This window comes from Silene latifolia, chromosome 5, assembly GCF_048544455.1.
Source record: "Silene latifolia isolate original U9 population chromosome 5, ASM4854445v1, whole genome shotgun sequence".
Lineage (NCBI taxonomy): Eukaryota > Viridiplantae > Streptophyta > Magnoliopsida > Caryophyllales > Caryophyllaceae > Silene > Silene latifolia.
In genome coordinates this window covers 13,252,919-13,275,968 of record NC_133530.1, presented here as the reverse complement: position 1 = coordinate 13,275,968, position 23,050 = coordinate 13,252,919, and the positions used below count along the sequence as shown (strand labels likewise).

Genomic DNA, 23,050 nt, shown 5'->3' with positions numbered 1-23,050 from the left:
AGGCAAGCAACACCCCTACTCATCATTTAAAGGGGTAGAAAAAGCCGTTGCTAAATAAAAAGGGCAAATTGACGTTTTTCCAAAAATGAGTCGGGTTTACACATTTTTTGCATGGCTTGGGAAACCGAGCCTTTGTTACGGTGTAGACGTTACCATTTGTTGAAATAAAAGGAGTTTTATCGAATTTTTCCTACTTGAGTTGGGTTTATGCAATTTTTGCATAGTTTTGGTCATCAATGCTATGTTAGGGCATAGACGTGTCTCATGTGTTGCAATAAGAGATGGGATGTGATGTGTCGACGATTCTTGATTTGAGCCCCACATGTCCAAACGGTGCTTGCACCAATCCCGTTTCGACCTTCTCCTTAGCCCCGTTGTAACCCTTGCTTCATGTTGTGTGCATTTTTCCCATTGTTTGCATTTCATTGGACATAGGACGGTGTTACACATTAGCTTGCGGGCACGTTTTCGCTAGTCGAGTTAGTTGAGTGATTTTGGTTACTTTTTGTCACAAAAATCACCTTGTTCTTTCATTGAGTGACGAGTGAAAACCGTGAGGATGTCGTTGCCTTGGTCCCCTTAGTCATGGGTCCTTTGGTCGAATCTTGTGTCGGCCTTGTAATTCTCGGCGGGCTTGCCCTTTCTTCCCTTTCCCCGCTCTTGAATTTGTTTCTTGAGCATTGGTCACACAAGGGTTGCTTTTGTCACATTTAGGGGGTTGGCACCTCAATTGGCACTCCTGAGACGGTACTCCCGACCGAGACCATGTTTTGTGGTTTGAAAAATCCGACCACTTAGATGAGGAAAGTGGGTCATTTTGTTAGATGCATTCTATTTGTTAATTACGTGCTTTCATGATGAATGTGTCAAAAGTTTTGTAGCAAGACCCGACTTGCCTTGCAATAGGGCACTCTCCCCTCATGGGTGTCAAATTGTGAGTTGAAGGGGCGTTGAGTGCGCTAATACTCGATCGGCTTTAGTAGTAGTTTAGTTGGGTGATGCTTATATTGTGCATCCACTCTCCATATCCATCATAATAATGTTTTGTACATTTTGTTTAAGGACTTACTCGGGGACGAGTAAGGTTTAAGTGTGGGGAGGTTTGATATACGATTATTTTACTTCCAATTCCTTCTTTCTTTTATGCATACCGACTCGTATCGAGTCGGTTTCGGGTGTTTTTCCTTGCATTTTGTGCCCAACACCCGTACTTGTTACCTTGCGTGTCCTTTTGTAGGAAACGGCCCAAGTATGGAGGAATTGGGGCAAGAAAGGCACCCCATTGCCTTTACATGAAGAAGAGGTGAAGAAATGAAGACTGTGTGTTTTGCCGGCAGACCGGCAGCCGGTCCAGCCACCGGTAGAACACACCACAGCTAATTACTTGAGAAGTTGAAGAGAAGCTGAAGAAAGTGCTTTGCCGGCAGGCCAGCAACCGGCCCACCGGTAAAGCACAGCAATTGGCTTTAATTGAAGAAATTGGTGAAAAACAAGCTTGGCCTCGCTGCCGGTAGGAGCACCGGCAGCCGGTCAACCGGCATTACGCACCTTGAAGAAAAAGAAGAAGTCCTGAAGAAGGTGTTTTGCCGGCAGGCCGGCAACCGGCCCACCGGCAAAACACAAATGCCAGCTATTTTTAAATCTTGCACGGTTTTACCGGTAAGACCACCTGCGCCGGCGGTGGACCGCAAAAACACAAAGAAAGACGGGATTTGGGCTTTTCTTCCTTTTTCTTCCTAATCTTGTACAAGCCTATAAATACCCCCTCTTAAACCCTTTTGTAGACACAACCCTAGATCCAGAATTTTTACCCTTTCAAGCTTTAAACTTTCTTAATCTCTTTGTTAATCTTTCTTTAATTAGAGAAGTTCTTCAATCAATTAGTGATTGAATTTGGGTTTGTAAGAAGATTGAAGGGTTTCCTTCTTTATTATTTCTATCCAAATTCCTCTTTCACTATTTTGTTGGTATTAATTCTCTCCCTATTTTCATTTGTTTACATTTTGTTCTTCTTTTATGTTTGTTTGATTGTTTATGTTAAAATTATTGTTGTTGTTTGTTTGTTGTTGTTATTTCCATCATTGTTCATCTTTTTATTGTTGATCTTTCCTTTGTTTCTCTTTCATTTGTTCATCCTTGGGTAGTTGTCCTCAAAGACTTAATCTTTGGGTTGATTTGGTTAAAGATTGTGTCTTTAGGTTTAATCACTCTTGCTATTAGATTAAATCATCTTTCCCTTCACCTATTGTTAGATTGTTGCATGTTTAGTAGAGAATTTCATCCTCCCACCATGTTTGTGACCAAAGTCTCCATCTTTATTGTCTATTTTACAATTAGGACCATGATTAGTGAGTAGTCTCCCACTAGGGCTCGGTTTGACCCAACATGAGTAATTTCACTAATTGAATTTCATAAAGGCTAATTATTTGGGAAATTGGTGAGGGTAGGTTAGAGGATTGACTTGGTTTATGGGTTGACTTTTGGGTAGTGTCGACTTACGACCCTTGACCACCAACGAGAGTTGGTTAGGTTGTGATTTGGATACCCTTGATTTGACCCTATTGTTGACCTTGGTTGAGACCGAAAGGGAGAACCGGGGTAGGACACCTCTAATCTAGCGTTTGAAATCGACCCTCGAGAGAGGGAGTGGGATGACCCGGGAATTGACGGGGCTTAATGACCTTAGCAAATATTGGACTACCTTGGGAATAATGCATGTTTTTGGGGTAGTCGGGTATTGAGTTAGGGATTCCGACCTTCGAACCCGAGAGGGGGGTTGGTGGGTAGCACTAGTGTCCTATTTCGAACCCGAGAGGGGGGTCTTAGGCGAATTAGAGTCGTCACCTCCTCACCTAACTACCCTTGTGATTAGCCTAGAGATTTGATTGCGTGGAATTACGATTTGTTTGGGAAGAACCGAGTCTTAGGGTTTTTAATCATTTGATTTACATCTATTTATTTTTATCTTGCTCTTTCTTCTATTTCTTTATTTAGTTGTTTTACCTTGTTGTTGGTAGCTTTAGTGCAACCTCTTCTTTTATTTTCGACTTAGCTAAACGATCGGATTAGAACAATTAGTAATCTTTTCAACTCCTTGTGGGATCGACCCTTAATAGTGTACAACGATAAAATCGTGCACTTGCGAGGTATAGCTTGATACCATCAAGCACCCATCTCACCTCCCGGGTCTTTGAACTTGTCAAGACCTGTAGAAAGAGAAACAAAGACACGTTCCTCCAATTCGCTCCCAGAATGGGGCGGAGGCGTCATAAAAGCAGCAATAAAATGTGACTCAGAAGGACTATCAGACGGTATATCAAAGGACTCTTCATGAGGAATATCGTCACAGGATATGATATGCATAGGTTCCTTAGGATCATCAGACTTAGTAAAAACCAAATCCTCCCCTCCGACCGGAAAGGTAAGTGTCCCAACCCCGACATCGATAATTGCGCCAGCAGTGCACAAGAATGGTCTTCCCAAAATAACGGGAATGTTACGGTCCTCGGGTGTATTTAAGACAATAAAATCTACGGGAATAAAAAAATTCCCGATCCTAACAGGTACGTCATGTAAAGCTCCTTTGACCCGAACATAAGAATGGTCAGCTAGCTGAACAGTCGTTTTAGCGCGTGTGAACTTAGTCAACCCAAATTTCAAGGCAAGAGACAAAGGTAAAACGCTAATACTAGCTCCTAGGTCACATAAAGCACTATCAATTGAATGAGTCCCTATTGAACATGGTATAGAAAAACGACCTGGGTCAGACATTTTGGGCGGGTCCCATTTCGAAGAAGTGCGCTGCACTCTTCAGTCATAGAAACATTCATTACCGTCTTAACATCACTAATGTCCCTCTTAGACCAATTAATTTGACCGATAAATTCAGAATACGAGGGTACCTGGGCAATCATCGCTTTGTAGTGATCAGCGACATTGAGATCTCGGATACGGTCCAGGAATGCACGGTGTGGTAGCAATTGTTGTGGATAAGGAACTTGAACAGAATAGGAGTTGACTATATGTTCCTTTTTATCGTCATTAGAAATAGGCATTATTGACGTATCGTCTTGTCCATAGCAAGGCAATTCGATCGAGGTATCACAAAGACTCAATCGAGAGCATTCTTCACTCATATTGCTCGATCGAACAGTCACACAGACTGTTCGATCCAGATCTTGTTCTTCACTGCGTGCTCGATCGAATGAGACTTTGTGATCTTTCGATCGAGGTCCTCCTTCCCAATGATGATCGATCGAACGATTCGAGTCCATTCTCGATCGTGGTGATCCCTTCCAGCTTCGTTCGATCGAGTGATGAGATGAAGAAGTTCACTCGATCGAGTTGATTTTTCACTCGATCGAGTGTCTGCATTGCACGCAGCAAGTATTAATTCCAAAAACTCGTCTAAATCATCCTCCGGGGTATCTTCATGAAACGGAATGGTGTCGGTGTTGATAGCATACACCGTCTCACATTGCTCTTGCTCGGTAATTAATTGATCACACCGAGTCTCTAGCTTCTTCATACGGCTATCAAATTCCGCACTAGAATTATGACACTGTAGTGCAAGTGCATTTATTGTTGACTTGATTCTTCCACCTCATCATTCCTAGCAGGTGAAGGGGTTGGTTGCGGTGGAGACAAATAACAAGGTCATTGATAGCCTTGTTGCGGCAAAGAATTGGTTGTGGTCGAAGAGCGACATCATAGTAATTACCACAACTCCAAGAATCTTTCCTCTCCCAATTGGCAGATTTTTCAGTTTGAGCTTCAAACTGAGCAATAAGTCGGGAAACGGACGTCATCTTGGCAAAGAATCGAAGGTACTCAAGCCTTCCCTTCGATAATCTTTCTCTAAAAACCGACAAATAGACCTGTAGACCTATCAAAACAAAGAAAGAAAAAGATTAGAACGGCCTCAAGGTACTCGGTCTTCCCTTGAGGCGAAAAACAGACAAAATTAAAATGCAGATAAAAGCGTCGCCTCCCCAAGAACGGCGCCAAAATTTGATACTTTTCGTTTCGTACCAAAAATAAACCTAAATACAACTAACGAAAGCTAGCAGCAAGTAGGGTCGATCTTCACAGGGAGGCTATTTTGCTAATTATCTGTTTAACTCAGTCTGTCAGGATGTCACAGAAATGGGGGTTTTTAAATATGATTTTCAAACTAAAAGGAATAAGGAAAAGAGAATAAAAGAAAGGAAATAAACAGATAGAGAGAAACAGCTAAGACAAACGGTTCACCATAATCATCCGGTCAAGTAATCTAGGCCTCAGGTCAATGCAAATACGGTCTAAGGGGTAACGAACGTCACCTTTCGGTCCTTAATTCACCCTAAAGCGTAAACAGCTTAACTTTCGCCCTCACTGCAATACTCTATTGTTCGCTACAAGTCTCGCCTCTTCCAACCTTTCGGTCCAGGTCGAGGATCACTAGGAATTATAGGTCTAATTGCGTCGACTCAATTAGAAAGATACAATTAAATGTAGCATTTAACCAACAAGACTATACTAGCATTAACCAAATAAATCAATTACTCTCCCTTCATAATTATGGATCCCCTATAGTCTTAGCAGAGGGGAATTAGCTACTCATGATCATTGAATTATCAATAACAACAAATAGATAATTAAAACTAGACATGATGAGGAAACTAATAAGGATAAATAAGCAATTAATTGAAAGAGGCATTATAAGAGAGAGAATTAATCTAAGATGCATAAATTAAATAAGAGTATAAGAAAGATTAAGAACAAACTAATTATGAATGAGAAATAAGGGAGGAGAAATTACAATTAATCCGAAAAATAGAGGGAAAAGAAGAAGCGTCGTTCCTCTGCCTCCACCAAGTCCAGGGAATGAATGATATCCTTATTAGGTCTAAACCACTCTTATTTATACTAAGTAGTATTATTATTAATCTAATTATTCTCGACTAAAATCTTCTCGCTGTAGCTAGTACTCGATCGACCATATATCTACTCGATCGAGTACTTTTCCTGCTTTGCTGCGACCGAACTTCAAACGGCTGCCATTTCTTCGTTACTTGGGAAAATAGAGCGATTCCGGTGGCGTTGGAAAGCTAAGAGGACAAACTTTCATCTCCAATTAGAATCACCTTAATATCTGTTGTAGAACTAGAGATATGGCTCTCAAAAGTAGGCACTAGCAATTTAAGTTCTTCCTTTGCTCGCCTAGCTATCTTTCCTCTTTGCGCATCCCATAATAGCTACATTCCCGCTCCAAATTCACTCTTCCTCCAAATGCATGCTAAACGGACGGTAAAAGGCTCGATTTAGCTCCTCTTCGGTTAATTCCTGCAAATTACATAAAAAGAACCAAAGTAGGATATTCGGGGGTATTTGTACCTAGATGCTACATAAATAGTACAGAAATGCGTGTAAAAATGAGGTAAAAACCTTATATAAAAGACACGCATCAATTGTGTTAAAGATTGTGTCTTTTAGTTTGTTCATCCTTGTTATTAGATTAAACCATCTTTCCTCTTAATTGTTGTTGGATTGTTGAATGTTTAGAAGTAGAATTCATCTTCCACCCATGTTTATGTTTAAAGATTCCATCTTTGTTGTTTATTTAGCCTTTAGAGACATGATTAGTGAGTAGTCTCCTTCTAGGACTCGGTTTGACCCGATATGGGTAATTTCACTAACTAATTATCATTAAGGCTAATTTGTGGGGAAAATTGGTGAGGGTAGTCTAGAGGATTTTGCTTGTTTAAGGTTTGGGTTTTGGGTAGTGTCGACTCGTGACCCTTGACCACCAACGGAAGTTGGTTAGGTTGTAAGTTGGATACCCGATATTTGACCTTGTCACCAACTAAGGTTGAGACCGGAAGGGAGAACCGAGGGAGGGTGCCTCTAGGCTAGTGTTTGAAATCGACCTCCGGAAGGAGGAGTGGGATGACCCGGAATATGATGAGGGCTTAATGACCTTGGCCATTTACTTGACCTCCTTGGGAAAATGCATGTTCTTGGGGTTGTCGGGTTTTGAGTTAGGGATACCGGCTTTCGAACCCGGGAGAGGGGTTAGTCGGAGTAGCTAGTGTCCTATTGCGAGACCGGAAGGGAGGTTCTAGGCGAATTAGAGCCATCTCCCCCTTACCTTTCTACCCCTTTTGATTAGCCGAGACGATTAGTATGTGGAATTACTTATATTCGTGGGAGAACCGAGTTCTAGTCCTTCTCTTTATTTGATCTATCCTTTATCTTTGAGCTTGTTCTTATCTAGTCTAGTTTATAGTCTTTAAATTCGTTAGTTTAAGTGTTAGTTTGTTACCACCCTCTTTGTTATTTATCGACTTAGCTAAACCGGTGAATTAGAACGATTAGTACTCCACCTACTCCTTGTGGGATCGACCCTTTAAAGTGTACAACGATAAAATCGTGCACTTGCGAGGTTTAACTTGAGACCATCAGTGGTGGTGATTGACAAAAAAAAATAGAGTAGTTGATGGTTAGGCCATTCCCTTTGTTTTTGGAACTTAACATTTGGTCCAATTATTGGTAATTTCATTCATTTCCCCTCCTTACCTTTCTTGATTCCATTTTCTTTCCTTTTGATGAACCAAACGCTCCCTAAATTACTACTTATATCAACAAAGTGCACTTTCTTTTCTTGTTATCCATGCAAAAGAAGTTCATAGTAGGGCTGGGCAAAACCGTATACCCGATACGGTTTTGAAAACCGTATCGGGTATACGGTTTCTAAATTCGCAATTTTGTCGATACGGATCCGACTTAACCGTATACCCGGTTTTCGTATACCCGGTTTTTCCGTATATCCGGTTTTCGTATAGCCGGATACGGATTTCAATTATTTGTTGTTCAATTTATTGCATACGCGATAAAACCTATTCACCCTAACTTAAATTTAATAATAGGTTACATATTAAAATAATCAAAATTTCAATATTCATTATACAAATGCATTAGGGAAAAAGAAAGTGGACAAAGTTAAAGTGATTTTGGTTAAATTATTTAGTTTTTGTAAGATATTTTTGGTTTTTTTATTTCTTTTCAAAAACCGTATCAGGAACCGTATACCCGGTTTTGTTTTTGCCTGATCCGGATACGATACGGTTTTTTGAAAACCGTATCGTATATACGGAAATCCGTATCGTATATACGGAAATTCGTTTAATTTAAACCGTATACCGTTTCGTATCCGTACATTAAAACCGTTTCGTATATTTTTGTTCACCCCTAATTCATAGTTAAGCGTGTTTCACTGGGAGTAGTCTTAGGGTGGGTGACCTGTTGGGAGAGTTCCCGGGATGCGCATGAGTGAGGACAAAATGCGCTGGAAAGGACCCGTGTTGATCTGTATACCATGTACACAGTCTGGGGAGTTACTGTGAGTGACTGCTATCGACCCAGGGTTTGGGCCAGGGTGTTACAAATTGACAAACACTGTAGAAGTTTTGTTTATTCTAAAAGGACGCGTAGTTATGAGTTTTCTCATTAATTGTTTTTTATTAGTTGCACTAATTATGGTAAAACATTTGAATCAAAAATTATAATGAACGTTGAGAAAAATCATTAACCCCTAAACTATGACCCAAAACTCGCTTGATCAACTATTGATCCGACTCAATCACTGACTGAAAATAGGAAAACCTGATTAACGGGTAATTAAAAGTATCCCTCGCAAAATTGAATTGAAACGAAATTAAATTTCACCAGATAATTCTTACATTAAGCGTTTCGTTGTATAAACGAATATCATAGTTTCGGAAAAAAGGAGTCCTTGATCTCCCAATTCTTTTCGACTTCTTATTAAAATTACTGATTTCTAAAAAGATGATTAGTAACTAAAAAAAATATATCTGACTAATTTAAATATAGGGGACAAAGTTCTTAACTCCATTATCGAATTAATTTACATATATAAATGGGTAGAATAATTAAAACTGTAGTAGTTATTGCGTATAACCGTCTCACACTATGAAATGGTGCATTTATATAAATAGATAACCTATTTATTAATAAAAAAAGAACCATTTTTTTTATAAAAGTGATTGTCTCATGATGTGAGACCGTCTTCTAGTATAATTTATGGTAAAATTATCTCTCAGGACTCTCACAAGCGTGTTATGTGACAACATCACAAATTCACAACTGGAGTTCTGCAAAACACATTGTATCAATGAATGAAGTGTTGGGCATTTCGGAATCATATGCCATATGAGTGGATTTACTATTTGGTCCAAAAGGGATTGAATCTACCATGCATTACTACGTGTGTGGATATGTTTTGACCGCAGATTGGTTGTCAATGGCCATATAGGGAATAAATTCTCCACCAAAATGATAAAAATTCTCAAGTAATACGAACAAAAAGAAGTAAATATTCTTTTAAAAAGACGCATCTTTAAATGAGCTATATTTATAAAATCAAACAATATAAAGTAAGAATAACTCACATGGAGAAACCACGGATTATTTCAACTATTTTGCTAGTATTACACACTAGCTATTATCTTTGTGTGTGAAAATAAGGGTATACCTCTTATGGAAATTGGTTGTTCTAATTGATAACCGTCGACAAACATGAATGTTTTTATACCTTCACGAAAACTACGAAGGTCCTGAAAATGGTCCACGTCAAATATATGAAGTCCCATATTGATAGTAGAGTTAACGTCCTAGAGTAGTATATTATCTTTTCATATTGTTGTTTGGTTTTTTATATATCAATTCATCGCATACACAACATGATTTATATAACATTACTTAGTGGCCGGGGTTACCAAATTATAAGCAATCCATTCGTGTGAATCAATTTCGTGTCGCTGGTTGATTTAGGTTGTGTTTCGATTGGTACAAAAAAGATTAATTCAGATATAAATTTATCCTTGAGTCGGGTCGTTTTGATTTACTCAACCAAATTTTGAGTTTTACTAGGTGGGTTTAGAATGTTCCGGATCGGATATCCTAAAACCATACAACCTTTTGCTTGCTATAATTCAAGTCACCAAGACACCAAGACACCAACACAATCCTTTTCTCGAGAGTTATGTTTTACTCTTTGTTCTAAAATTCTAGGGTATCTTATCTAACAAATTTTCAAATCTTTGTTATGAACTTTGTTCATTTTATCTTAAAATTGGATTAATATGCCCTCGATCCTAGTCATTTGTTTACTTATTTCGTTTATCATTGTTTTATTCATTTGTTTATCTTTCTACATTGAACATATTTTTGGAGGGTAATGTGATCATCCTCATAACTTATTGTCCATTTGTTACTTAATAAAAATATCCACTAATTATTGGAAATATATCTTCATTATCTTCATGTCCATATAACATTCCGTAATTTGCTTGTACACAATCTCCATTAATGATTGTATGTTGCGGCTAGGTTTAGATCTCTTAGGCTCTTAGCTTTGTCAGTCAAGCTTGTATAAATAATGTCGGTATGTACAATTTTTTTTTTTTTTTTTCAAAAATTATCATTGCATTTCATTAGAAAAGAAATTACATTTGCAAAAACTATCACACTATAAAATTAGAGGCTATGTCGGAGGAGGCTTGGAAATCGCCTTAGAAAACTTGGACGCCCCAACGAATACGGGTTTTTCTGTGGTTATTAATACATGATAGAATCATGTCAAATTCTGGACGCCCCAACGAATACGGGTTTTTCTGTGGTTATTAATACATGATATATTAGGCCGTGTAGGCCTCCTCCGTATTCCGTCATCCATGTATTTACCATTGCATAGTTTTCCGTCAATGGTATTTACCAATTCTTTGTATTAGCCAATTCATTGTATTTGGCTAAGTAGGTTCTTTGTATCCAATTATTGTATTCCGTTCTCATTGTACTATATATTGCTAAGAAACTGATGAAATAAGATAACACAAAAATCATTTACACAATCACTTGGTTTATCATGGTATCAGTAACAAAATTAATCACCAAATAACCTTGGTCTGATATCCTGCGCATCATTTTCTTCCTTCCTCACGATGACGCAGGACTCAGATTCTTCCGCTTCCGCTAATAAAATTGATCCCTTGTCTCCCTTTTCTCTAGCCAACCAGGAAGGCCCCGGACAAGCTATCACCCATATCAAACTCCGAAACGACAATTACGAAGAATGGTGTCGTTCAATGCGTATGTCTCTTAAATCGAGACGAAAATTCGGATTTTGTGATGGGACGATTCCTAAGCCGACAGATTCCTTCCTTCTTGATCAATGGGAGGTTGTCCATTGCACGGTTGTGCAATGGATTATGCATTCAATCGATCCCTCGATTCGGGACAGTATCTCATACAGTGAAGACGCTTCGCTGCTATGGAAAGAATTAGCAGAGCGTTTTTCTGTTGTTGATGGGTCAAAAATTCAGGCCTTGAAATCCCAATTGAATGATTGTAAACAATCAAAGGGAATGTCCGTTACTACTTATTATGGCAATCTGAAAATTTTGTGGGATGCTCTCGCTGCTCATGAACCACCATTTGCTTGTAAATGTGGTCAGTGCACATGTGGAATTACAGCGGCAGCTCTCGCGCGTCAAGACTCGGAGCGTTTGCATAAGTTCTTCATGGGCTTGGATTCATCTTTATATGGTAATATTCGTTCAAATCAGTTGGCTCTCGACCCATTACCGTCTTTGAATCGGGCATATAATCTTGTTCTCCAAGAAGAAAGATTGCTGGCTGGTGATCCCGTTGGGGCTGCTGACCCATCTGATGTTATGGCGTTTGCAGTTCGCCATACTCCGTCTGCTGCCGTTACTGCTTTGTCTGCTGCTGCTGCTCCTGATTGGCGGGCGCTTCGTGAGCAAGAACGTCAAGAGCGTCGGAAATTAACTTGCTCTCATTGTGAGGCTCCTGGTCATGGTGCCCAAAATTGTTTTATTAGAACTCAGAAGTTCCCCGAGTGGTGGGGTGACCGGCCTCGAACTCTTGATGAAATGCGTACTCGGTCTGCCAAACGTGCTGCCTCACGTGTTCCTGCTCGAGCAAATTTGCTCACTTCTGAACCTTCCTCGTCTTCGTCTCACGATCGTCTTAACGGTATGTCTCCCGATTGGATAATTGACACGGGAGCGTCACATCATGTGACCGGTGATAAACGCTGGCTGACCGAGTCGTTTACAATTCCGCCTCGCGCGGTCAGCCTTCCAAATGGGCTTTCGGTTGTCGCGAATTTGGCCGGGACCGTTTACTTGACTGATTCGTTATTTATTCACAATGTTTTATTTGTCCCTAGCCTCACTTGCAACCTTATTTCTGTTTCCCAATTAGTCGCTGCTACTAATTACGTCGTCAATTTTACTAATACTTCTTGTTCCATTCAGGACCGTTCTTTGACGACGAGGATTGGAGCCGGTGAGTTACGGGATGGGCTTTACTATTTGCGAGCAGTGGCTGGTCCGGTGGTGAATAGGGTGAGCAGTGTAGATTCTTTCAGTTTATGGCATAGACGGTTAGGACATCCGTCTAATAAAGTCGTCAAGTTAATCCCTCCTGTTTGTCATTTACAAATTCCTAGCCTTGAACATTTTTGTGACGTTTGTCAATTTGCTAAACAAAGTCGGAATAGTTTTGTTTTGAATAATAATAAGGCCGCTACAATTTTCGATTTAATTCATTGTGATTTGTGGGGTCCTTATCGTACTCGCTCGTCTTGTGGTGCCAAATATTTTCTTACCATTGTCGATGATTGCTCCAGGGCTGTATGGGTTTATTTATTGACCGATAAAACTGAAGTTACGGAAATGTTTATGGGGTTTTTGGCCATGGTAGAGAATCAATTTTCACGTAAGGTTAAAATTATTCAGTCAGACAATGGCACCGAATTTGAGCCTATGGCCGGGTATTTTTTCAAGCATGGTATTCTCTTTCAAAAATCTTGTGTCGGCACTCCCCAACAAAATGGGCGTGTCGAACGCAAGCATCGTCATATTTTAAATGTGGCTCGTGCTTTAATGTTTCAAGGTAATCTCCCTATTTCTTTTTGGGGCGAGTGTATTTTGACCGCAGCGCATTTAATTAATCGAACTCCCTCTTCCTTGTTACAGAATAAGACACCTTATGAAATTTTATTTGGTTCCGTTCCGTCTTACGATAATCTACGAGTGTTTGGTTGTCTTTGTTTTGTACACAATCAAAATGCTCGTGGTGACAAATTTTCTAAACGGAGTCGGAAATGTGTTTTTATCGGATATCCACTTAATAAGAAGGGGTGGAAGGTGTATGATCTTGCTACGGGGGATTACCTCGTTTCACGGGATGTCAAATTTTACGAAACTACATTTCCCTATTCTGATGATCTTTCTACGGTCCAACAGCCCATTACTTTTGGTGACGGGCCTGCCGAGTCTTCTAGCCCTTCAACACTGGGCTCTAATGTTGAGGATGAGCCTAATGCTACGAATGGGCTTGGGGTCTTAGATGAGAGGGAGGGTGTATCTAATGAGAGTGGGCCTGGTGAAAATAATGAGAATGGGCCTGGTACTAATGGACAACCGGTCCAAGCTGAGGGAGTTGTTATCGAGCTTGGGCGTGGAAAACGGGTTAAAAGGCCTCCTCCGCATTTAAATGATTATGTTCTCGAGACCACCACCGCCTCCGCTACGCCGCAACCCGACTCACCCGACTCCACATCCTCAGGTACTCCTTATGCTATTGCTAATTACCTTAATTGTCATAATTTTTCCTCTCGACATAGACATTTTCTAGCAGCGATTACTGCGGGTATTGAGCCCCCTAATTTTCGTGTTGCTATCAATGATCCTAAATGGTGTCAAGCAATGCAAGAAGAAATCACGGCCCTTGAAAATAATGGGACTTGGGAACTTACCGATCTACCTCCGAATAAGAAAGCTCTTGGTGTCGTCAGGTTTACAAGATTAAATATAAATCCGACGGTAGTATTGAGAGGTTTAAAGCTCGGTTGGTTATTTTCGGAAATCATCAGGTTGAAGGAATTGATTACACTGAAACTTTTGCACCCGTCGTCAAGATGGTAACTGTTCGGACTTTGCTCGCGGTTTCAGCTATCAAAAATTGGGAGCTTCATCAAATGGACGTGCATAATGCCTTCTTACACGGAGATTTGTCCGAAGAAGTTTATATGAAGTTACCCCCGGGTTTCAGTAGAGGTAAAGAGGGTAAGGTGTGCCGTCTACGGAAGTCTTTATACGGGCTTCGTCAAGCTCCGCGTTGTTGGTTTGCCAAATTGGGCGCTGCCTTGCGTGACTACGGTTTTACTCAATCTCATTCCGATTATTCTCTTTTCAGTTATTCTCGCAACGAGGTTTGTCTCCACGTTTTAGTTTACGTCGATGATCTCGTTATTGCCGGAAATAATTCGGCGGCCATTCAATCCTTTAAAGAATATCTTGGGACTCGTTTTCATATGAAAGATTTGGGGAAGCTGAAATATTTTCTGGGCATCGAAGTGGCTCGTAACTCCGAGGGAATTTATTTGTGTCAACGCAAATATGCCCTTGATATTATTTCCGAGTCTGGTCTTTTGGGCGCTAAACCCGCCATTACTCCCATTGAGCAACATCACCAACTTGGCCTTGCTTCGGGTGATTTTCTTGAGAATGCCGAACAATATCGACGTCTTGTGGGGCGTTTGGTTTACCTGGCGGTTACTCGTCCAGATCTTTCTTATGCAGTTCATATCCTGTCTCAGTTTTTGCACAAACCACGCAAAGAGCATATGGATGCAGCTCTTAGGGTGGTGCGTTACCTCAAAGGTAGACCGGGTCAAGGAATCTTGTTACGATCCGATAGCTCCCTTGCTATTTCGGGATGGTGCGATTCGGATTATGCGGGTTGCCCCTTGACGAGGCGATCGGTTTCGGGCTGGATCGTGTTTGTGGGTGACTCTCCCGTTTCATGGAAAACAAAGAAACACCAGACGGTGTCTCTTTCTTCTGCTGAGGCCGAATATCGGTCCATGACTGCAGTTTTGTGCGAATTGAAATGGTTGGTGGGTTTATTTGACAGTCTCGGTATTCCTGTTCCTCGTCCCATGAATGTTTACAGTGACAGTAAGTCAGCAATTAATCTTGCTCAAAATCCTGTCTTTCATGAACGGACGAAGCATATCGAGGTTGATTGCCATTTTATTCGTGACGCTATTTCTGATGGTTTGATTACATCGATTCATGTGCCTACCCAATCCCAGCTCGCTGACATTTTTACAAAATCTTTGGCATCGTCTCAATTTGATTTCCTCCTTCGCAAACTGGGCATTCTTGATCTCCATGCTCCAGTTTGAGGGGGGGTATTAGGCCGTGTAGGCCTCCTCCGTATTCCGTCATCCATGTATTTACCATTGCATAGTTTTCCGTCAATGGTATTTACCAATTCTTTGTATTAGCCAATTCATTGTATTTGGCTAAGTAGGTTCTTTGTATCCAATTATTGTATTCCGTTCTCATTGTACTATATATTGCTAAGAAACTGATGAAATAAGATAACACAAAAATCATTTACACAATCACTTGGTTTATCATGATAGAATCATGTCAAATTCTAACAGAGCGTGTCGTGGTTTTACAGAAGATCCGTGTTGTATTACTTGTTCTGGGGTTGAGGAAACTTTCTTAGATTTATTGCGAGATTGCCCGGAAGCTAAAAAGGTATGGTCTTTATTTCCGTATGCTCAGTCTCAACGGTTCTTTTTATCTCCGAATATTCGAGAATGGGTAACAGAAAACTTGAAGGTGAAAAAAACTGAGGGCTTAGACAGTTGGCCTTCGATTTTTTCTATTGTAGTATGGTGGATATGGAGATGGAGAAATTGCCGAGTTTTCAATCGGGTTGATGATATAGTCGCGGATAAATTTGCTTTCTTGAGGCACCGAGTATGGGAAGTGAAGAATGCTAAGAATTCGACCGATGTTAGCCTGAGTAAACCAGAAAGGAGGTACAAGGAAATTTTTACTCGATGGGTGGCACCTCCGGCGAACTGGATTGTACTTAATATCAACGGGGCATCTAAAGGCAATCCGGGTTTATCTGGGTCAGGTGGTTTGATTAGAGACTCGTCTGGCCAGCTTATGAAAGCTTTTGCAGAGAGAATTGGAATGGCGACGGTGACTGGGGCGGAGATCATGGCGTTACGGAGGGGTTTAATGGTGGCGTTGGAGCTTCGTTTAACACGGCCCTTTACTCATCTCATGATTCAGACGGACTCGAAAGTTGTTAGCGCGCTTATGGACTCGTTTTTTGATTTTCCAACAGCCCATTCCCATATGATACAAATATGTCAATCTTTTATTCGGGATAACAATTGGAGAGTGGAGCTTCATCACATTTATCGGGAAGCTAATTTATGTGCGGATTGGCTCGCGAATCAAGGAGTAACACAAATGAAGCAGTTGGTAACTTCTGACCTCTCAAATGTGCCGCATAAGCTTTTCCGATTGATGGAGCAAGACATCGGTGGAGTCTCTTGGGCCCTTAGTTGATAGTTTTGTTGTTTTGTTTTTTAAGTTTCGTATTTCTGTTTTTTTTTTAAGGTTATACCTTGCTTTCCTTCACCAAAAAAAAAAAAAAAAAAAAAAAAAAAAACTACTCCCTCCTATTCGGTATTTTCTTCCCATTTGATATGGGCACAAGATTTTAGAAGATGATTAAAGAATGAATAAAAGAAGATGGTGGGGTTTGTGAATTGGAGAGAGGAATAAATAATTGGTAATTAAATAAGAAATTGTGAGTTAGGTGGGGTTTGGTGATAAGAGAGATGGATGAATAAAATAAGAGTAAAAGTTGAGTGGGGTTTGGTAATAGGAGAGAGAGATGAATAAAATAAGAGCAAAAGTTTCCAAAATAAGAAAAGGAAGAAAACATGAATAATCCGTTTAAGAAAATAGGGAAGAAAATAGTGAATAGGAGTGAGTATAAAACAAACAAAATATATCCTGTAAAAAACAGGCCAAAACCGAGATATATGCTATAACATGGAACCAAGATGATTTATAAGCCTATGATGATCTTTCTGTTTAGTTTTCATGAACATTCAAATAGCCATCACATATTGGATTTTCCTTTGCACAACAATTTTGCTTTCTTGCATGTTCACTATATTATTTATTCAATTCTTATTGATTCTCTGTTCTATCACAAATAGTCTCATACTCTTTCCGTGGTCTTAGTGCCAATTTTAAATGTAACAAATGATCGGGATGTAGGGAGTACCACGTTTAATGATTGCACAACTCTTTGTATTGTACTAACAAAAGTATGTAAAAAATAAGTGTTAGCTATTTACCTTGATTCCCATTTTTTTTACGATTATCATAAGGTGCTCTCTTTAGACAAAGAAAAGAAATGAAGAGGGATGTAGCTGAGTTTGTGGCTAGATGAAGAGGGATGTAGCTGAGTTTTTTTTACCATTTTTTTTACGATTATCATAAGGTGCTCTCTTTAGAATTTCTAGTGGCCAAACATGAAGAGGGATGTAGCTGAGTTTGTGGCTAGATGTTTGACCTGCCAGAGGGTCAAAGGTGAGCAGAGGAGACCACAGGATAAGATTCAGTCCTTGGAGGTACCCGAGTGGAAGTGGGAGTCCATCTCCATGGACTTCATTATGGGATTGCCTAGGTCACAGCAAGGTAATAACATGATCTGGGTGATTGTTGATCGGTTAACCAAGTCAGCTCACTTTGTTCCTATGAAAGATATCTGGTCTAAGATGCAGCTGGCATTGGGTTACATGAGGCATGTGGTACGGTTACATGGTATACCCAAGGATATCGTTTCTGATCGTGGTGCGAGGTTCATATCCAAGTTTTGGCAAGAACTGCAGGAGTTGATGGGTACAACCTTGAAGATGAGTACAGCTTTTCATCCGGCAACCGATGGTCAGACAGAACGAACCATCAAGACCTTAGAGGACTTGTTGAGGGCATGTGTCATGGAATTTGGGGGCAGCTGGGAAGACAGGCTTGACCTGATTGAGTTTTCATACAACAACAGTTATCATACGAGTATCGGGATGGCACCTTTTGAGGCTTTGTATGGTCGGAAGTGCCGAAGTCCAGTTTGTTGGGATGATGGTTCTGAGACTGTGGTTTTAGGGCCACAGCTGGTCCAGGATATGGTTGAGCAGGTCCAGATGATTCGGCAAAAGATGAGAGCAGCTCAAGACCGTCAGAAGAGTTATGCCGATTTGCACCGCAGAGACATTGAGTTCGCAGTAGGTGACAAGGTCCTTTTGAAAGTGTCACCTATGCGAGGTGTAATGAGGTATGGAAAGAAAAGTAAGCTAAGTCATAAGTTTATAGGTCCTTCTGAGATTTTGGACCGGATAGGCGAGGTAGCCTACAGATTAGCCTTGCCACCAGCTTTGGACAGAGTCCACAATGTTTTCCATGTTTCCTAGCTTCGGAAGTATGTGAGTGATCCATCGCATATCCTTGAGATGGAGAACATCGAGCTTGATGAGTCCTTATCCTACGCCGAGGTTCCTAAAGAGATTCTTGACCGTAAGGTTCGTAAGACAAGGAATGGTGAGACGGTCTTACTCAAAGTACTTTGGTCTAATCACAATGTGGAAGAAGCCACACGGGAACCCGAGGAAGCCATGCGAGAACGTTTTCCTAGTCTTTTTGATCAGGTATGTTTGGTTACGGGGACGTAACCATTGTCTTTTTAGGGGGGTAGGAGATGGTCGCGTGTGTGTTTTGTTTTATCTTGAGTCGGGTTAGTGAGCCTTGTGGTGTTTTGTGTGGTTCTTTGGCATTGATAAATGTTTGTTTGGGAAGTCTTTTTGTGTTTTATGGTGTCTTGTTTTAGGGTGGTGTGTGAACTTCGGGACAAAGTTTTTTTTAGGGGGGAAGACTGTAATACTACGGATTTTCTTAAGTTGAATACTCGACCGAGTAGAGCCTACTCGGCCGAGTAGTGCTAATTTCATAGTATGTTTTGGTTCTGCCGATGAATACTCGGCCGAGTATGAAGAATACTCGACCAAGTAGAGGATACTCGGTCGAGTATACACTTTACTCGACCGAGTATCCGGTCTGGCGAGTATTATTTCAGCGGTTTGATGCGGGAGTGTTTAGGATTATTTAATATGCAAAGTTAGTTTCTAAAACATCATTTCTACCCTAATCACTTTACGATTTCCCTAATCACACTCTAATCACTCCCCAAATCATTCCATAATCTCATTGTGTGTGCAATCGTCGTGGTCCTTGCGTGTAATCTCTCACTCTACTGTTGGTAAGTGTTATTCCTATGTTATTTATATTCTTTTGGGGTTACTGTGTGTATGGAATTTGGGAAATAAGGGGGGATTGTGCAATGTGTAATTGTGTTAGTGGTTATTGTATAGGAGAAGACTTCATAGAGAAGCCTTTCTGATTGTTCGGTTTCGTACTGCCGTTGATTGCTAAGGTAGGGTTTTCCCTACTCAGTTTACTGTTCATTGTTTAAGACATAATTGTGTTGTGATTGTTGTTATCTGCTGATCATCGGTGTACGGGCGTTGTTGTGACGGTGTTGGTGTGGAGATGTTGTGACAGCTGTAATGTTGTGTGTGTTGTGATTGTGGTGGAGTCACTTGCGGGAGTGGCTTCACACCCTAGTTCGCCCTCCGTGGAACCCGCCACGGGAGGGGATGTGCACATTAAGGGACAGGGATTGTTAGTCGCTCGTTGATAAGCTGGACTAGGTGGGCTGGGCTGCGGTCACCCACTGGCGGCGAGGATTACCTGTTGCGATGGGTAATCTGGCAGGGCTACGCACCTCGGTGTGTAGTCGGTTACTGTGTGAGATCGGGAGACTGGGGGTGGAGGATGATCAGCTGGTTACCTTGTTTGTTTGTCTTATATTGATTGAGTAATACTGACCCCGTTGTTGTTTGTGGAATCTGCTGTGATCCATTCGGAGATGGTGAGTAGGCTTGACAGGTATTGCTATTGGTGAGTTTGGGGCAGTCATGGGAGAGTTGTCATCACCAGTCGTAGCATCACAGTCGAGTCTTAGTTATGATCTCATAGTTGTCAGATATTGAATTTATTTTATTGAATCAGTTTTGGATTTGGTTGATGTAAACTTTTACACTTTATGGTATTTTAATAAATGTGCTCAGTTCAGACGCTTTTGATATATACTAACCTCGGGCAACCGAGATGGTAACACACTTTCATGGTAGGGTGGTCCTGGTAAGGCACCTTGGTATGAGGGAGTGTTACAGTACTTAATATCAACGGGGCATCTAAAGGCAATCCGGATTTATCTGGGTCAGGTGGTTTGATTAGAAACTCGTCTGGCCAGCTTATGAAAGCTTTTGCAGAGAGAATTGGAATGGCGACGGTGACTGGGGCGGAGATCATGGCGTTACGGAGGGGTTTAATGGTGGCGTTGGAGCTTCGTTTAACACGGCCCTTTACTCATCTCATGATTCAGACGGACTCGAAGGTTGTTAGCGCGCTTATGAACTCGTCTTTTGAATTTCCAACAGCCCATTCCCATATGATACAAATATGTCAATCTTTTATTCGGGATAACAATTGGAGAGTGGAGCTTCATCACATTTATCGGGAAGCTAATTTATCTGCGGATTGGCTAGCGAATCAAGGAGTAACACAAATGAAGCAGTTGGTAACTTCTGACCTCTCAAATGTGCCGGATAAGCTTTTCCGATTGATGGAGCAAGACATCGGTGGAGTCTCTTGGGCCCTCAGTTGATAGTTTTGTTGTTTCGTTTTTTAAGTTTCGTATTTCTGTTTTTTTTTAAGGTTATACCTTGCTTTCCTTCACCAAAAAAAAAAAAAAAAAAAAAAAAAAAAAAACTACTCCCTCCTATTCGGTATTTTCTTCCCATTTGATATGGGCACAAGATTTTAGAAGATGATTAAAGAATGAATAAAAGAAGATGGTGGGGTTTGTGAATTGGAGAGAGGAATAAATAATTGGTAATTAAATAAGAAATTGTGAGTTAGGTGGGGTTTGGTGATAAGAGAGATGGATGAATAAAATAAGAGTAAAAGTTGAGTGGGGTTTGGTAATAGGAGAGAGAGATGAATAAAATAAGAGCAAAAGTTTCCAAAATAAGAAAGGGAAGAAAACCTGAATAATCCGTTTAAGAAAATAGGGAAGAAAATAGTGAATAGGAGTGAGTATAAAACAAACAAAATATATCCTGTAAAAAACAGGCCAAAACCGAGATATATGCTATAACATGGAACCAAGATGATTTATAAGCCTATGATGATCTTTCTGTTTAGTTTTCATGAACATTCAAATAGCCATCACATATTGGATTTTCCTTTGCACAACAATTTTGCTTTCTTGCATGTTCACTATATTATTTATTCAATTTTTATTGATTCTCTGTTCTATCACAAATAGTCTCATACTCTTTCCGTGGTCTTAGTGCCAATTTTAAATGTAACAAATGATCGGGATGTAGGGAGTACCACGTTTAATGATTGCACAACTCTTTGTATTGTACTAACAAAAGTATGTAAAAAATAAGTGTTAGCTATTTACCTTGATTCCCATTTTTTTTACGATTATCATAAGGTGCTCTCTTTAGACAAAGAAAAGAAATGAAGAATATGATTCTTGTTTTAAAGGAGATGATAGAAAATTCTTACGCTATGGTGTAAATTAGAATAATAAATCTACCTTTTTATATCCGTTATTCCGCATAGATGTTTTCGAACACCATATAAATAACTTAGGTGGTAGTATGGTTAGGGCAAGCAAGACGCAACCTTGAAATCATTAACATCTTCACATATTTCAAGGTAAGATGACTTTTTGTGCATGAAACTAATTAGTGTTCTTATTATTTATTAAATAAATTGCAAGCTATTTGATTTTTTTTATTACTTTCGCCGTTTTGAAAGAAACTAAGTGATTAAAATTTCTATATTTATGTAACATGTACCATTAAAGATCAATATGGCTACGATGCAAGACCAAAATGTCACGGTTTGCGAGAAGACAGTCAAGCAGCCACAAAATGGTACCCAAGCCACCATGAATAACCAGACCCATTTTGCTATGACCTTAGCTAGATCCCATAACTGGTCAGGCGCTCCGGTTGGCACTTTTCCGGCCACAATTTTTCCCAATAACAGTGCCATATTTACCCACCTGAAGGGAAACTTTTTTGGTTCCAAAGCGGCAGTGGTGTATAATGGGAAAAATGCATCAGGCACGGACTGCTCGTGGGTTTTGGCATGGCATGCACCTGCAGATAACACATCACCCCAGACTCCTAACAGGGTAAATATGAATTATTTTAAACACACGCACGTATTTATATTGGGTGATGACACGTTGATTAGTCATTTATTAGGTTGCAATTTATTTTCCTCGATCATTCTAATTTTTTTACTTGGTTTAAATGAAGGTGTATGTTGTATGTGGCCCAAAACAAGTCATTGCCAATCTGTCTTTTGATCAAATTCAGCAAAAGTTAGACACTGCGTTAACTTTTGACACTTCCACCGACGTGGCTACCAAGACACGTGTTGACGGCAACATCAGTGACACAGTCCCAGACATTGCTACTCTTATCGCGGACTTTAAACTTATCCCATAAGGCCATGGACTCATAGTTGTCCATATATATAAACTATTGTAATAATAAAGGGTCGAAAAATTACCGTGTAATCTATGCCTTCAAGCTAGCTACCACAGCATGTACACTGGTTGCTAATACTATTACCTATTAAGAAGGTTAAATAATTCACTAAATGGAGTAATAATAATGGTAATAATTATGATAATGAACTTCATTGTTGTCTATTTTCATTGTCATATTTGCGAGCCTAGTTACTTGTACAAGTAAGCATGAAAATGAGTTCGCGATATTGAAGCTAACGCTCGTTTACACCCTTAAACTAATTGATTGGCTTTCTGTAACACCCCATATACCAAGGTGCCTTACCAAGACCGCCTAATTCTTGAAAGTGCTACCATCTCGGTTGCCCGAGGTACAGTATATCAAATAGATCATAAAAGAACGTACTTTAAGTAAATAGTTTAAGTAATTACATGCCAAAACCAAAATGATAAAATACGA

At 40.2% G+C, this 23,050-nt stretch overlaps 1 protein-coding gene across 1 annotated transcript; it reads left to right on the top strand.

Annotated features, from left to right (window-relative positions):
* Nucleotides 1-21,687: 21,687 nt before the first annotated feature.
* On the top strand, nucleotides 21,688-22,759 carry LOC141655913 (jasmonate-induced protein homolog). Its single transcript, XM_074462913.1, has 3 exons — nucleotides 21,688-21,764; nucleotides 21,916-22,248; nucleotides 22,376-22,759. Exons 2-3 carry the CDS (start codon nucleotides 21,922-21,924, stop codon nucleotides 22,565-22,567), a joined length of 519 nt encoding a protein of 172 aa, XP_074319014.1. The 5' UTR covers nucleotides 21,688-21,764; nucleotides 21,916-21,921; the 3' UTR covers nucleotides 22,568-22,759.
* Nucleotides 22,760-23,050: the final 291 nt, after the last annotated feature.

Excerpts from the sequence above, each read along its gene's own strand:
- LOC141655913 (XM_074462913.1), top strand. The coding sequence starts at position 21,922 with ATGGCTACGATGCAAGACCAAAATGTCACGGTTTGCGAGAAGACAGTC. Across the intron at positions 22,249-22,375 it reads CACCCCAGACTCCTAACAGG|GTGTATGTTGTATGTGGCCC; the intron begins GTAAATATGAAT and ends GTTTAAATGAAG.